The following is a 17,090-nucleotide window of genomic DNA, read 5'->3' on the forward strand; positions in this document are numbered from 1 at the left end:
ATAATTTTGTCAACTTTGTAACACCCATGGTGTTCCCGGTCAAAAATGACCGCCATAAAGAAAAGGAATTAGTAACCATCTGGATCAGATAAAACACACACACACACACACACACACACACACACACACACACACACACACACACACACACACACACACACACACACACACACACACACACACACACACACACACACACACACACACACACACACCAATTTGACACATTTCCCGCTCTTATGTGCCCATCCCCCCACATGGATCACACCTGGCACACGTAATACATGTCCAGTGTCTATTCTTTGTATATTTACTGCAGTTGTTCATGTATACCAGTAGTCTGATGCAATATTTACAGTTTGAAAGGTTGTTAAATGAAATTTGGTGATGATTAATGGTTTTTGTGTTAATGTAATAGCGGTTAAAACAGGACCGGTCAAATTTGACCGCGAACACCAAAGTAAGGGGGGGGGGGGGGAAACGAAGACAATAGGAGGGTTGATAAGTCACATTTTCTGATGACACTCATTTTAATAACAAATAATATATCATTTGAAATATTTGAGCACTATCAGTTTGATGTTGATAACAAACGTTAAAAATTAAAGTCCTTCCACTTAAATACTGCTGATAAAATTCCTTCTCATGACCAGTGAGGCCTTTATTCTTTATCAGTTCATTTAACTGAACCACATGTGCAAGTAACACAAAAACACATAAATCCCAACTGACTCAAGTGTAAACCAGAGATGTCGAGTCCGTTTTCCAAATGGCGCTGGAGGTGCGAGCGTGTTGACAGAGGTGATGAAAAGTGTTGAGAAAGCAGAGCGGAGAAAGCTGCTGTTGTGTTTGTTGTGGAAACACTGCTGAGCTCTTTCCATACAAGAGCATGGGAGAGAGAGGGAGGAAGGTGGAGAGACAGCCAGGTTAGGTGTCTTCTTTCTGGATGGAAAACAGACCGAATTCATGAAGTCCAAACAGAACACAGAGCAGAAATAGTAACTCAGTGGAAAGCAAAACAGGCTACAAACTGACCATGTAATTCTCTCTCATTTGTGATTTTGACTATTACAGCATGGTCAGGTCAAGGAAAACATATATGAAAGACAATGTTGCGATTACTTTCACCGCCCATTTGGAAATGATTTAATATTAGATCCAAGTAATAACTGTCTGACTTTGTACTGTATAAAAAGCCTCCTTATGATGTAAGATCTTGTTACTTTGGTACTTTCAGTTATCAGAACGGATGCAAATCGAAAAAGCAAGCAAAATAAAAATATTGTAGGCTACTGAAAGAAATCAAGGTTACTAGCTAAGCTTGTTAAACTATTTACATGTTAGCTATATGCTAATGTTAGCACAAACCGGGTTCAGTTTCAACAGGGCTATTGTTTTTAATGTCAATAGAGTTTCCTTGAAATAACTAATATTTTTTTGTAGGGGTGGGAACAAGTATTTTATGAGATGTAGTTGGGTTAATGAATCATTGGGAATTGCCAGAGGAATTCCCTTAAAGTATTGTAACGTTCACAGATGGAGTCGGAAACAGGCTTCAAGTTATTAGGCTTTAATAACTCTTCTTAGTTTAGAGGAATACAGGTACAGGTACAGCTACAGCTACAGCTTGGTTTTTCCACCTTACACACTCTCTGACGCTAACTCCCACACATACCCATAACAGTGTCTACGTTACAACTTCCCCGCCCTCCCCCGTCTGCTCCCCCAACCACAGGACCGCACCTAGACCAGCATCACTGTGCAGCTCTGTGATTGGCAGAGAGACGGGGGATGCCTGAGTGACACCCTCAGCATCCTATCAGGGTCGCTACAGTATTGTTAATTAGACCCAAGCAAATATCCTTTCATTAATTATTTAAAGAGTCATTTTCCCCTTTATTTTTCATTATGTTTAATGTATGGTTGAGCTGTGGTAAGTTCAGCTGACCTACTGTACACTGTCGAGATATTAAAGGTCCCATGTCATGGCCATTTCTACTGATCATAATTCCATTGTTGAGGTATACTAACATTTACATTTATATTGTGCAGTTTTCCAAACTCACATTGGTTTCTCATACAGCATCTCTGTATAGTATGTGTATTCACTCTCTGTCCTAAACCGCGGAACTCAGCCATGGGCACACACACACAGCCCCGCAGTCTGGCTGGGAGTTTATGTGTGTGCCCAGGCTGAGTTCCTCGGTGTCTCGCTGACCCCACACCAGTGAGCCAGCTCACAGTGACCTGCTCCTCGCAGCAGCGAGCCTTGCAACGTCCCGCCCTGTGTGTGTGTGTGTGTGTGTGTGTGTGTGTGTGTGTGTGTGTGTGTGTGTGTGTGTGTGTGTGTGTGTGTGTGTGTGTGTGTGTGTGTGTGAGAGAGAGAGAGAGAGAGAGAGAGAGAGAGAGAGAGAGAGAGAGAGAGAGAGAGAGAGAGAGAGAGAGAGAGAGAGAGAGAGAGAGAGAGAGAGAGAGAGAGAGAGAGGAAGTCCGCGGATTGGTCCAAACGTAACGGCTATGTGACTCTGCAGACCGTTTACATGCATACAAAGCTACATAACACACAAGGGGACGGGTAATAACCAGAAAAGCATGACATGGGACCTTTAAACGCTAAACAAAATGTGAATATAGCATTTATTTATTCAATTTGACTTACAGTTAGTATGTTTTTTCCAGGACATATTGGAATTTACTAACTTTACTTTACTTTGTGTAGCTGGTATAAAAACATGTTAAATTTAAGATCCATTTGACATGGTGTATTATTATTTTAAGTGACTAATCTGCATTTAATAGCAAGCGCTTTAATAAGTAAATATTACGTTTTGGGTAACTTGGAAGCAGGAGGTAAAAAAGGCCCTCAGCATGTGAACTAAACCGTGTGTTTCTGAAAGCGATAAGCAGGAGAAGTGAAGTTTATCAGTGTCCATCAACACATGCTAAAGAGAGGAATGCTGGGAAAGAAACATGGATGGACAGATAAAGAAATCTAAGTGTGGGAGAGTGTTTTTGTATGAGTGTGTCTATAACTAAATAAGTGTACGTGTCTGTGTCACATAGAGAACTACTTCCAAACACAAACATATCAAGTTACAGTGAACTGTGGAACAAGACCAGACACCCACACACAAACTCCAAACCTGTGTGTGTGTGTGTGTGTGTGTGGTGGTTTCCTTTAGGAACTGAGTGTTGGGAGTATCAACAAAGAGTCAACAGCTCTGTCGCTCTTTACTCAGTTCATGTTCACTTTCAGTTCAAACTCAAACTGCAGTTTCACATTAGAGAAGTGAATGTACTTGAACCGCTTTACCTGAAAGGAACTATCTCAAGACGTGTTGTGCATTTATGTAAAAAATCATGTTGGCCAAAATGCTTCGATAGGATTATATAAAATATAGACATTGGTATTTGTATCTGCCTTAAAAATCCAGTATCAAATGCAGGGTAGCGAGAGGCATGGACGATGGCAGAGTTGATTCCTTGAGACATAAGAAATAAATTGAAGACACAAACACAGAACAAACGAGGCCGCTTCTCATTGGATGTTCAAGGGTTTCCGTTTATATATGTACAATTAAAATCACAGTTTTAACAAAATATAAAATAAATAACATTAACAATACTAAGATAAATGCATTCCGAGTCACCAGTCTGGTTAAGATCTAGGCATCTCTTTTTTTGAATCTGTTGTTTCTGCCTGCGCAGACAACTACACACATTTTCCTCAAACTACATTTCCCATGAAGCACTGGGTGTAAGCATCCCATCTCACATAACATATTTTTTTTCTCTATATATTTTTTTTCTTAGTTGTTTTTCAATAATATATCTATATATATTTATATTTTTTTGCACCTGGGATTTCCTCCCACCCCCCTTCCTGAATTGACCAACCACAGTTCAGCCCTGCAGCCTCCTGCAGCCAATCAGGAGCAGGCGTCCGAGTGGGACAGACAGTGGTGAGGTCAAGGTGAGAGGTCACAGAGGCAGAGATCAGCAGCAGCAGTGCCCAGGTAGGCCACCCTGGTGTGTGTGTGTGTGTGTGTGTGTGTGTGTGTGTGTGTGTGTGTGTGTGTGTGTGTGTGTGTGTGTGTTTTGCATTACTATACTTATTAGGACCACTTTAACAATCATTTTAGGAACCTTAGAGGTCTTTTATCATCGTTTCTAAGCAATAAAACTCTCAAAATCTTATTCATCGAGCCAAATGGAACAAAAAATATATTCAAAAGTAATTTAAAATACCAAAAAGCTGCCAATTTTCAAATTCAACGTTTGTTGAGCAGATCAATTAATAGTGAAACATACAATTATCTCATTATTTAAAATCATTCGAGCCATTAAAAAAAAAAGGGTCACCCAGGCCTTTGAGAAATATTGGACAATATACTATTTAGACGGGTGTGTTGCACTCGAATACAAGACTGCTGTATTTCAACAGTAACAGACTGTAGGGTGCACTACTTCTTTACAGCTGAATGGATCAGAGTGGATTGTGAAATATAACATGATACTGTAACGGTTACTTTGGTAGGCTTGGTCATATCATGCTGAGGGTTTAATTTAGCAAGATGATAGGGCTGCTCAATTAATCGTATTTTAATCGCAATTACGATTTTGGCTTGCAATGATTATGAAAACAAAATAATCGAAATAAAACTTCTTTTATTGGTTTTTCAGTTGAATTATACTTAAAGTTCAGGGTAATCAACTGTTAAAAACATACTGTTCAACATTGATGTTATCAAGGATGGATAATGGATAATCGTTTTTAATAATCGTGATATCAATTATTGACCCACATAATCGAGATTATGATTTTTGCCATAATCGAGCAGCCCTACAAGATGAGGTAAAGATAATCTGAAATATAGTAACACAAACTGTGTACATGTGTGTGTGTTTTCCAAACTCCAGTGTTTATTGCACCTGTGTGTGTGTGTGTGTGTGTGTGTGTGTGTGTGTGTGTGTGTGTGTGTGTGTGTGTGTGTGTGTGTGTGTCTGTGGTGTGGTGTAGGGTGGGGGATCAGTACACTCTAAGAGGATTGTTTTCCTCTTTTTTGCAAAGAATCCAGGAAGGGGTCAGAGTGGGAGAATTCAAGAAACAAAAAGAAAATCAACAAAATTGAAATGTTCCGTATAGTTTTCTCTTAAAAAATAGACGTCTTGTCTGTTTGTAAATCAGTAGTCGGAGGGAATTGACATCCATCCATTTGTCATTTTTGTTTATCGCAGGAGTGAAATGATTGAGCCAGCAAACGAGTGGATAAATAGACAGCAAACAAGAAACACACGTTTTCGTTGTGGTTTGTCGCGGGGGGTTGAAGGGAGCGCCTTGTGTTTTCCAGTTGAGAGAGAAGAGAGAGAAGAGAGAGAAGGAATCAGACAGTATCCATCTTTTTCTGACGCCTTTCTCGAAACCATAGGAGGAAAACAAGGTGATGAGGCGGGCGGAGGATAGGAACATTCACCTTTAACTGGCTCTGAAAGGTGATTGGACGACATGAGGGGCGGGGCTAATATGTAAAAATCCACTTAGGATCCATGGCACAGGTGTGTATTTCTCCCATTGAAATGCATTAAAGTCTCCCAAGTAATCATGTGAATCGCCAGATATCCCAATACATATCTCTTTCTCTGTTTAGAAGAAGGTCACCAAGAGGAAAAAGGTGAGGTAATGAGGAAGGAGGAGATGTCCTTAGGTAGACAAATAGGTTGTTAGGTTAAATAGAAGGATGTAGTTGGAAGTCACATGGCCAGTACATTTTTTTTAATAATGTTTCCAGTTTAAAACTAATTCAAGGGACCCTTATATTAAAAACGTGTTTATGTAGAGTGTTATTTAAAATGATCAAATATATGTCATTTTTTAAGGGTTTTTATCAATACTGTTGTCAGAGACAGAAATATGGTATTTATCAGACCACAATTTATTTTGCTTTTTAATATTTTTCCTAATCTAATGGGTGTTTGCTAGAAAGAAATATGCATTATCAGATTTGTTTTATTTCAATATCAGTATTGGCCTAATAAATTAAATTAACAAAAATGCTACGAATCGAGTTCTGACACTATTTCAGACTTTTTTTCATGATAACATTTTTTTATTTTAAAGTATTCATAAAATATGTTTAGAATATTGTTTTGATTACACAAAATGGTATTATCTGTATTGTGTTTTTTTTTTAATATTATTGCAATACTACTGTAAAATGGGATGGGAATGGGAATGGGAGAAAGGATCAGAGTAATGTAAGAAAAGATTGAATGAGAACAAACTGGAGAGAAAAGAAAAAGGAATTATTAGCAACGGTACTAAACGTTGAGGAATAAACAAGAAATGAAAAGAAAGCCTTGGCAGTAATCGGAGAGATTTGGGATTTGTTGAAATGGAGTGAGGAGCCGTCTGATCTTTTTTGGAAAGTGTGGTACCGGGAGGAGTGTGTGAGAGAAGCGATGAAATGATCTGGCATCCATCCTGTGAGCTCAGGACCGGGAGAGGAAGAGGAGGAGGTGGCACTAGGACTCGGAGGAGGTGCGCGAGCCGCCCTGAACGAGCGACCTGTAGATGCTGGAGGAGAGGAATCGTGGGTAGGAGTCCCGGTGCATCAGAGTGTAGATCTGGAGCTGGGCGTCTTCAAACACGTGAGGCGTCGGGTTCTGCCTCTTCCTGTTGATCATCTCTCGAACCCGGGCGTCCAGGCTCACCTGCAAGAAGAGGCAGAGGGGTTTAGTGAGGAGAGGGGATTCATAAATACATGCATTTGATGTTTTTCGATTTTCACCTTAACCTTCAACCATCACAACTTTCTAAAAACAAACAACTGTAGGAATTAGTGGTAGGAGAGAGACTTGACACTCTTTTTAAATATGAGGCTGGTCTATTAACACTTTGATTATAATATTAGTCTTATTAGTTTATCAGAGATATATTAGTATCAGCATACATTTAGGTTGATACTAAAAATGTCTGTACTGAATGATAAGAAGTGTTCAAATCTCTAGAGGACAGTGAAGGAGCTTCAACGCTGAACCCCTTTCAGCATTCGACCACACATTGCGAAAGGATAGGAGATAATGCTGTCCCACAATTCCTTGCGGTCAGAATATTTAAAGTGACGCACCATTGACCAGTCATGAATACAACCCATAGTAATCGACACCTGGATCATATGAGTTACCCGTGTTTATCAAGTATTTTTCATCGTATGCCGTTATCTTGCCGAGGTGCTTATAGGCTAACTTTCACAACAATGTGTCAAACCAAAAGACGAACTGTGAACGATCAGCTAACTACTGCTGTGAAATGGGGCGGTGGTGGCGAAGTCGATAGGGACTTGGCTTGGCAACTGGAAGGTCACCAGTTCAAGTCCCGGCAAGACCAAGTGCTACCGAGGTGTCCTTGAGCAAGGCACCGTTCCCTACACTGCTCCCCGGGCACCGTACATAATGGCAGCACACTGCTTCTAACACTAGGATGGGTCAAATGCAGAGAAAAGTAAGTATAAAAGAAAGTATATAAAAAAAAAAACATCATTAAATTAAGTCGGTAGTTGATGTGTCCGCTTAAGAAGTGTTGCATTTAGTTATTTATATTCAACTATTTCCATACAATAATACTTCTAATTGGGATTTATGTGGATTAAAAACGTGGACTGTACGGTGAGGGAGAGCACCAGCAACCATTTAGTTTCACTGCCTTTTTTTATGTCAACATTTTTATTCCAACCTTGGTAATGAAGTAAGATGAGGTTAAGGAAAAGTGGTTAGGAAAATATATACTTGACATTTTTTAATGTTCGACCTTAAAGGTAGGGTAGGTAATTCACTTCAGAAACACTTTGTTATATTCCATGGAATGCTCTTAACATCCCGATAGCAATGAATATCTGAAGTGCTTTGACAATAAATCCATAACAAAATGTCATCTCTGGAAGCCGTAGCGCTGTAAAAAGCACGACCAATCATCTGAGCCGGCCCGGCTAAAGTAACTGGACGGCCTACCTGCCTGTCAGCCTTCCATCTGTGCACAAACTTATCTCGTGCCCTCATTGGTCATGTGTGCGTTCGTGTGTGTTGGAGGAGGGGCTCTGTAAGGAACTCTGAAGGAAGGGGCAGATTTTTTCCGGTTGTGTATTTTCAAATTCTAGCGCACTCGAGCTGGTTTCTCCATTCTTACCTAACCTACCTTTAACACTGGTTTTATAATGAGAGCAAGTAGATCATGTTTTTTAAAAATTGCAAACTGCACTTATACATCCGTCAGATCTGCACATATTGAAGGTGTTTTGTGCAAATTAATCTTGTTATTAATGAAACTCCAGGTATGATTACACACAGGAACCAGCACTGAAAACACAAGAGTGGCCCCACAGCCTCGACACGACCGCAGATATTTATAGAATGACAAGCTATCTCTTATGTTTTCCCTCTGTTCTTATTTAGGACACACACACACACACACACACACACACACACACACACACACACACACACACACACACACACACACACACACACACACACACACACACACACACACACACACACACACACACACACACACACACACACACACACACACACACACACACACACACACACACACACACACACACACACACACGGCATTTCACCAAGGTCAGGCATGCAGACAGACCGCCTGGCATGCATCTTCTCTGCCAAACTCACACGTTTTCATATCTCCGTATTTTAATGTGTGTGAGTCTATAAAAAGCCTCCACTGCCAGGAGGTGAGAGCAGTTTTCTGTAAACACACTGTACACACTCACACAAACACACATTCAGACAACTGTACATACAAACACACAAATGTCCGAAGATGCCAACACACACACTGAGGATGGAGCCTGACAAGCAAAGCCTCCAGCTCTTGGACTAAATAAAGCAGTCACTGTTAAACACGCGCACACTCACAGTCAGTCAGTAAGTTAAAAATAGCTGTGAAGCAGAAACCGCTTGCTACATTTCTCAGCAGAAAAGCAAATTCCCTGTGTGTGTGTGTGTGTGTGTGTGTGTGTGTGTGTGTGTGTGTGTGTGTGTGTGTTTGTAAACGACAGTGTGTCTACGTTTAACGCCAGCAATAATCACTTCAGCGGGGATTCACATTTCATGAGGAGGGTTTTAGTGTGAATGCTGAGCACGTGCAGAACAGCTGACAAATCAAAACCTGTAAATGTGCAGCGGCACCAAAGATGAATTGAGATAAAGAAGCATCAGAGACATTAAACACAGGGCATTTTTAGAACAACAGAGGCTGCAGTTTTAATACTATTAGAAAGTATTGGATAGAATCATATTAATGTGGGGCGGCAACTTCATTCCCTAATTATTGGTTTATCCTTTGAATTAATACATTTGTTTTATATTTGGCTTGTGATCTAGACAGCTGTGGTGGTACTTCTTTTGCAGATTTGTATTTTGTATTTTTGTATTTTATTCTAATGGATTGTTGGAGGAGCTCAGGTCATAAGATTTCCATTGCCCTTCTACACTGCATATGACAATGCAATCTTTGAATCTTGAGATTTCCACAGACAGAAGCCTATAAACCAGGCCTCAACAACTAAAACAATTATTGGACAAACGAATGCCTTCACAACAACAACAACAACAACAACAACAACAACAACAACAACAACAACAACAAATGGCACTTTGACCTATAGGAAATGTGTGCTTACTTAAAAAATTAACTAATGACCAATTGACTAAATAAATACTTACAATCGTAAAACTCTGTTGAAATCTGTTCTGATGCAGGTAACCTATAGTGTGATGGCTTTAAAAAAAAAAAAAATGTCACCCTAGTTTATGTTGAAAGAATTATGAAAATCACCCTCAATCAGAAAAGTAAAAAACAGCCAATAAGTCTCAAAAGAGGAGAGTTTTTTGTATCTACTGAAATGAAGTGTGCATTACGCAGAGGAAGGATCACACGCCCCTGAGAGTGCAACCTCTGATCTTAAACCCTAAGGGAAGGGCGTTGCTGCACCCTGATTGGCTGAGAGGGGGAGGCCCCCAAGCTGTTCTCAATTCATAATTAGGAGCCACAGGTGTTCTGAATGACCTCCGATCAACTCTGGAGAATTGTTCACAATACAATCTGCTAAAGTACATTTCATCAGATTTCTTTGACTTTAAACAACTTGGTTTCGAATAATTATTAAAATAATCATTACTCAACTCTGTGTCTCAAACTTTTACTTTTTGGCATTTATGGTCAATTGACGTTATTTACAGCATATTCCACCTTATGGTTTTGTTGTATCAGTGGATGAAGAGAGCTCAAACTATCTAAATGTATATATATATTATATCGTTGAGATTATTGGTACGTTCCTTGATGGATTATCAAAAACGTGTGTATGTCAAGGTTAAGTCAGGATTGTTGTAATGGCACCAGATGCTATAACTATGTGTTTAATGAAACAAATAATTCAAGTGTGGAACATGTCTTCCGAATACTGAAATAAGAATCATTCATGTTATTTTTGCGCCATTAAGATGAAATAACACCTTCTTCCAACTGAAAAACATTTACAAATGTGTCAAATTTGACCCGAGGGCAACAGGAATGTAATGCAAGGTGACATATTACAAGGAAAAGCAACATATTTGCTGGAGCCATGCAATCTTCAGCCTGTTTGCTTGAAGAAAGCCTCAAACGGTTAACCCTAAGCCTTCTCCTTGTCCAGATGAGAATGTAAGAGAACGATTAAAATGGTTCGTGATCTGGGGAGAAGGAACATGTTCAGTCAAATGTTTTCCAAGTAGAAACCGTAGCCTCTGGCTCAGCTTGAAATCCTCAGCTCGAGCACCATTCATATCAATAGAGTACACTTTATGTGAAGAGCTGTTGAGTTATTGAGAATCTAAATGTTGGACGGACTGACAGGCGGGCACAGATGAGGCAACAGAACACAGACGGTGAAAAACTAAATGCATCTGCTAGATCTTACATGAGAATATGTTTGTAAAACATTTGTCGGTCGCTGAATTAAAACCAGCTCATTTCTAAGAGACACCAGAAGAGATCTTGAGCAACGTTCGCCTCGCAGTTAAACATCCTGAAGTGATTAACTAGCAAAAATCTTTTGGAATTCAAACAATGACACAAACTTTGCATCCCTGGGAACAGTCTGTCCAGGGAGCTACGTCATTACATCAAAAAGTAAACAAACAAAAACAGAAGAAAACGTTCCTGTTTCCTATTTGCAACTGCTGCAATAATCTCGAAAAAAAATGGTTGACAACAAAGAACATAATAAAACGTTTATAGTGATATGTGTTTAAGCCAAATTGACAAAATGAAACCATAACCAAATATCTATTTAAATGTGTTGGTATTTGTAATTGTTCTAAAACGTCGAAACTAAGTGGTTGAATCTTATTTTCTCACAGAGCTGGGTGCAGCACAATGATTCTCTTTTGCAACACATCTGTGAATAGCGTCTACTCTTCGTGCTCGCCCTGTATCACACATGATCATGCGCTGGAGGAAGGATCACTGTTGGTTCCCCCCCCCCCCCCCCCTGAGAAGAAAACTTGCTATTTCATAATTGCTTTAAAGGTCCCCTATTATACTGTTTTTCATCAATATATTATAGCTCTCAGATATATACAAAACATGTCTCTGAAGTGTTTGGCTCCAAACACCAAACAGATCATTGCAGCATTACCCATAACCCCCTCTGTTTCAGGCCTGTTTCAAAAGTGCTGATTCTCTGTCTGTTACTTTAGATGAAAATAAGGAGCCCCTCCCCCCACGCCCCTCTGAGAGAGATTTGGTTACAAAGAACGCAATGGTGCTCTAGGAGGAGATTCAGGTGATAAGGTGGGGGGGGTTACCTTGGTTGCTGATTGGCTAATGGTTACACAAGACAAAAAATCGTTATGACATCATAAAGTGGCCAAAATCTGATCAACTCATTTTCAGACAGGTTTTTATAGAAATGGATCAGGACAAAAAGAGAGAGGGTCTTTGTTCCTGAAACTTTCAGAGTCTCTTTCCACAGAGGGGACACGTGTTGATGTATAAAAGACATAAAAAAGTGGATTTTCAATGATAGGTGACCTTTAAAGGTCACATGTCATGGCCATTTCTACTGATCATAATTCCATTGTTGAGGTCTACTAGAATAGATCTACATTGTGCAATGTTCCAAACTCACATTGGTTTCTCATACAGCATCTCTGTATAGCAGGGGTGCCCACACTTTTTTGGCTGGTGAGCTACTTTTGAAATGACCAGCTAACCGAGGTCTACCAACCAAAAATAAAATCCCAAATTGCAAGGGTTGCTGAATAACACGTTTTATTTTTACATGGGATAACTACAATAGGGCTGCAACAAACGACTAATTTGATTATCGATTAATCTATAGATTAATGAAACAATTAATCGACTATTCGGACTACCACTGTGTGCCTTGCACAATTTCTCAAACGCTCTTATTTAGCCATCAACTTTTAGATTTAGTTTGAGGTTGTTTTAGGCATGTGGAAACTAACAATGAAGACAATAAAGATGAATACTTGATTCAAAAATACATATATTATTAAATTAACTTAACAAATTGTGAACAAAATTAACATTGCTTTTTATTTGAATTAAATAAATAATATTTCACATCAAAAGAAACAACAATGTTTTAACAAATCTTATTAAATAATCTTATGACAGAACTGGAAACAGAATAGCTGAAACTTTAACAAAATAAATAACTCAGTTACCTCTAATCATTAACCCATGTTTGTATAATGTAGTTAACTCCGTGTGTTGCTGCTAGCATACATAACACCTGACGTGGAAACGTTACTCGTGGATGGGGCTACAGAGCTACGAGAAAGACAGTCGAACCCGGTGCATTCCTCCGTCTGAATGTGGTGCACTTTTGCTAAATGTTTAGACAAATTGCTCGTGTTACCGCCCTTACATGCTAAACACTTTTGGTGACGAGCATTGTCCACCTCAAGACGGGTAACATGTAACCACACCTTGGAGCGCTTCTCTCCACCATCTCCTCCGTGTGTTGCTGCATGTAGGAGCTGCGTGTGTGTAAACTGCCCCGCCCCCTTGCAAACAGACGGGGGAGAGAGAGATCTCTTCTGGATTTGAAAGATAGAAAATACACCGACCATAGACGCATTTGTTTGTCTTTTTGCATGTTAGAAACGAGTTGGCGACACTAAGACTAAGAGATAATGTTTGTGTAGCAATAATACATGACCTTTCTCTTTCTCAACTCGCTACTCGGAGGGAAGTCGCTGTCATATGCCTTGTGAACACTCCGATAATGCCTCTCCACGTTACCTTTCTTTGGCAGAGCGACGCTTGCTTTACAAATAAGGCAAATAACCTTTGAATGTGACATCACAAAAAAGATTCTCCCTCCCATTCTGTGTGGAAGTGGTATGTCTTTAGCTTTTTGCTCGTTCCCGCACTCATTTTGTTGTTTGTCTCTCCCGGCACTTGACTGATTTTGTATCGCTTTGCATTCTGGGTTAACAGACTGGAAAGCAATAGGTCGCTTTTTCTGTCAATCAAGTCAACTCCTGAATTAAGTGGCAGGGAGGCCAAAGGAGGAGGGATCAAAACCTGTTTTGTCTATTTTAACGGAGCTGGATTTTTTTTTATTTATGAATGACTCGCGATCTACCAGCATTGCCCCCGCGGTCGACCGGTCGACCGCGGTCGACGTACTGGGCACCTCTGCTGTATAGTATGTGTATTCACTCTCTGTCCTAAACGGCTTGTCGGAGCTCCTGCCCCCCCCCCTATGAGCCCACTGCGCTCTGATGTGTGTTTATGTGTTACAATGGCGTTTGTTAGCAACCAGAAAATGACACCAGCGAGGACAAACAGATGAGAATGCTGCGTGGGGTCTGGGTGCCGTGTTGGCGGGACGTTGCGGGGCTCGCTGCTCTGCCCTTTGAGACTCGAGGAGCCGACAGTGTGAGGTGGATCACTGGTGTCGTTTCCTGGTTGCTGCGTGGGGTCTGCGAGACAGCGAGACACGGCGCAACTCCATTTGGACCAATCGGTCCATTAGGATCGTCGTTACGTCACTTGGTACCAGGAAGAAAAAAATGGAAACAGAGAAATCTCCAACGAGGCGTTCTGGGGCAGCATAGACAGGTCTTTTCTGTGTTACTCACTACAGGGTGTACTTTGAGGGTTTGTGACTCTGCAGGCCGTTTACATAACACACAAGGGGATGGGTAATAACCGGAAAAGCATGACATGGGACCTTTAAGAAAGCGGCCTCCCTCCCGGTCAGAAACCCCCGTAAACGATTCGCTGTGGGAAGCTTTCCTACCTCTTTTGGTGACAGTATGGAAATGTAGTCCTCGTAGATGGATCGTGCTTTCTCCTCGATGGCATTCTTGTTGATCTCCTGTTTGAGGTCTTCGCAGGCCAGCCAGAACAGCATGTTGTCCTCGCTGTACTCCGTCCGCAGGAACTCCCGGAAAACATTTCGACCCGCCGGGTTCTTCATCAGCTTGTCGAAAGACTGAGACCACAGCCGGATCTCTTCCATTGAGGGTTTGGTGCTGACGAAGGAAGAGCGGAAAGTTGGTTAATTTCCTCATTGGTTTTTGTATCAATGTATTTTTTGTCAAATGAATGTCATGGCCCAAATCTTATGACCTAGCTTACTGATTACAAAAGAGGATTGGGATAGAATTACAACGTCACTCTGCATTACAGCATGAGTTATGTTTCTGATTTAACTGAAAAAAATGTTCTGTCCGTGTATCCGTGTTTAAGATTGTATAACATCCAATTCATCCTACATTTAGAAGTAGTAGTGGTTAAAAGCACTCAATCGAGCAAAGACCATTAACAAAGTTGGACTATCCCTTTTATATATAGTGGTAAAGAAGTACTATGACTTTTATTTTGATGGTCCCCAGAGGATTAATCCTAATGACTCCTCAGCTAACACCAATACCAGGTCTCAAATCCTAGCATGCCCATGCTTAATGTTTGCATTGGAACAATTATATTGACTATATTAAGTTTATATTAATCACAACTTTATAATGTGCGAGCAGGGCTATAAACATGTAGTTTTGTTTTAGATTAAGAGAGAGCAGAGGTTCAAGACAATTATCACAACTCAAGTGTGTGTGTGTGTGTGTGTGTGTGTGTGTGTGTGTGTGTGTGTGTGTGTGTGTGTGTGTGTGTGTGTGTGTGTGTGTGTGTGTGTGTGTGTGTGTGTGTGTGAGAGGCACTGCGTGTGCACTCACCAAGCTTCACAGTTTGGTATGGTTTCCATCTTGGTGTCCTGTGATAATCTCCTCCTCCTCCTCCGTCTCTCCTCTTCATTCCTGACAGGGAGAGACTGACATGATTAAACTGCTCTCAGGAGGGACACACACACACACACACACACACACACACACACACACACACACACACACACACACACACACACACACACACACACACACACACACACACACACACACACACACACACACACACACACACACACACACACACACACACACACACACACACACACACACACACACACACACACACACACACACACACACACACACACACACACACACACACACACACACACACACACACACACACACACACACACACACACACACACTAAACAACAGCTGATACAGAGTAATGCGGTTAAAACTATAAACCTTCAAATATGTTATTACCTAATTTAATGATAACACTACCCACAGTAATGCTCACAGCCAACTGTAAGACAAGCAGGTGTCTACAAGTTCAGTGTGTGTGTGTGTGTGTGTGTGTGTGTGTGTGTGTGTGTGTGTGTGTGTGTGTGTGTGTGTGTGAGAGAGAGCTGTAAATGATGAGGTCCCCTGTGGGAGCTGCAGAGACCTAATCACTGCACAGCTACAGTTTGACTAATACCTGGAGATATTGGTGTGTCTAGAACTAAGGGATACAGTGGTTCTTGTAGAAATCTAAAAAAAGTAAAAGGTCAAACAAGGTCAATTAAGACTCCCGTTTTATTCCTTGGAGGTTTTGTATAAATAAAACGTTCAGTGTGCATACAAAAGTGTTTAAAAGATTGGCGACATCCTGACAATGTACAGTTTATTGGTGAGCAAAAAGTTGGCATAAGAGCTAGGCAAGTGATTGAATAATGTAGATTTTTCTTAGTTTCAAAACGAGAGTAAAGTAAGTCATTTCTGAAAATAAATCCTTCTTAATCATACACACCTCTGTTTTTGTCTTTGACATGCTTGTAACACTACCAACTGTGCAGCCCAGAAACACCAAAGGCTCCTCTGCACCTCTTTCGATATGTAGTATGTATCCATGCATGCTCCTGTGGCTGCAAAGTGGAAACCACAGGAACTGTGATTGGTTAACTCGGCTGCCTGTGTTTCCTCTACAAGTCTCTGACACCAGCAGAGATGGTTGCAAGCGGCACATTTTCAGTAGAGAGAAAGGGCAACTAATGCTACACAATTAAAAGCTATTCTGTGCAATAGATGCATCTGAATAAGGACACCCAACACAGAAAGTATTATTAGATCCTTAACCTATTCAAACAAATGGAACACACACTTCTCAAGTTTAACTGACAAAAACTGCAAGTTGTCAAGTTTTTTTACAGCTGTGCTGACAGGACCACAGCACATCCAGACAGCTGGTTGGCCTGTGTGTGTGTGTGTGTGTGTGTGTGTGTGTGTGTGTGTGTGTGTGTGTGTGTGTGTGTGTGTGTGTGTATGTGTTTTTTTTTTTTGTCTCCTACCATGAGCAGCTGCAGCAGCAGCACCAGCAGAAGCAGCAGGCGTTTGGCCGTTGGGAATTCTGGGTAGTGGTCATGGCCCGCCCCCCTCCCGTCCCGCTCAGTGCCGAGGTCTCGCTGCGACCCCCCCCCATGGCCAGCTCGCCCCCTCGCTCGCCCGGGATCGGACCAGTGTACTGCAGAGAGAGAGAGAGAGAGAGATTCAGTGATTTCTTCTTCCCCATCATTCACAGAGTGGTGGAAGAAGTATTTTATTTACATTAAATATCACAAATAAAAAAATACATAACCAACTCAAAACCCCCA

The 17,090-nt window shown here is 40.9% G+C and overlaps 2 protein-coding genes across 9 annotated transcripts in view; one reads left to right on the forward strand and one right to left on the reverse strand.

Moving 5' to 3' along the window:
• LOC307037339 (ras-related protein Rab-7L1-like) overlaps positions 1-17,090 on the forward strand; it is a 584,338-nt gene that overhangs the window by 80,551 nt on the left and 486,697 nt on the right. The window lies entirely within an intron of this gene.
• rgs19 (regulator of G protein signaling 19) overlaps positions 3,542-17,090 on the reverse strand; it is a 34,984-nt gene continuing 21,435 nt past the window's right edge. For all 4 annotated transcript variants that reach the window (XM_079674169.1, XM_079674170.1, XM_079674171.1 and 1 more), the window contains 4 exons: positions 16,788-16,960; positions 15,280-15,360; positions 14,346-14,580; positions 3,542-6,711 (listed from right to left, as the gene is read on the reverse strand). In XM_079674169.1, the coding sequence (XP_079530295.1) occupies positions 6,523-6,711; positions 14,346-14,580; positions 15,280-15,360; positions 16,788-16,960 (678 nt within the window). In that variant the 3' untranslated portion in view covers positions 3,542-6,522. The remainder of the gene's footprint in view (positions 6,712-14,345; positions 14,581-15,279; positions 15,361-16,787; positions 16,961-17,090) is intronic.

Source organism: Notothenia rossii (assembly GCF_949606895.1).
Source record: "Notothenia rossii genome assembly, chromosome: 4".
Lineage (NCBI taxonomy): Eukaryota > Metazoa > Chordata > Actinopteri > Perciformes > Nototheniidae > Notothenia > Notothenia rossii.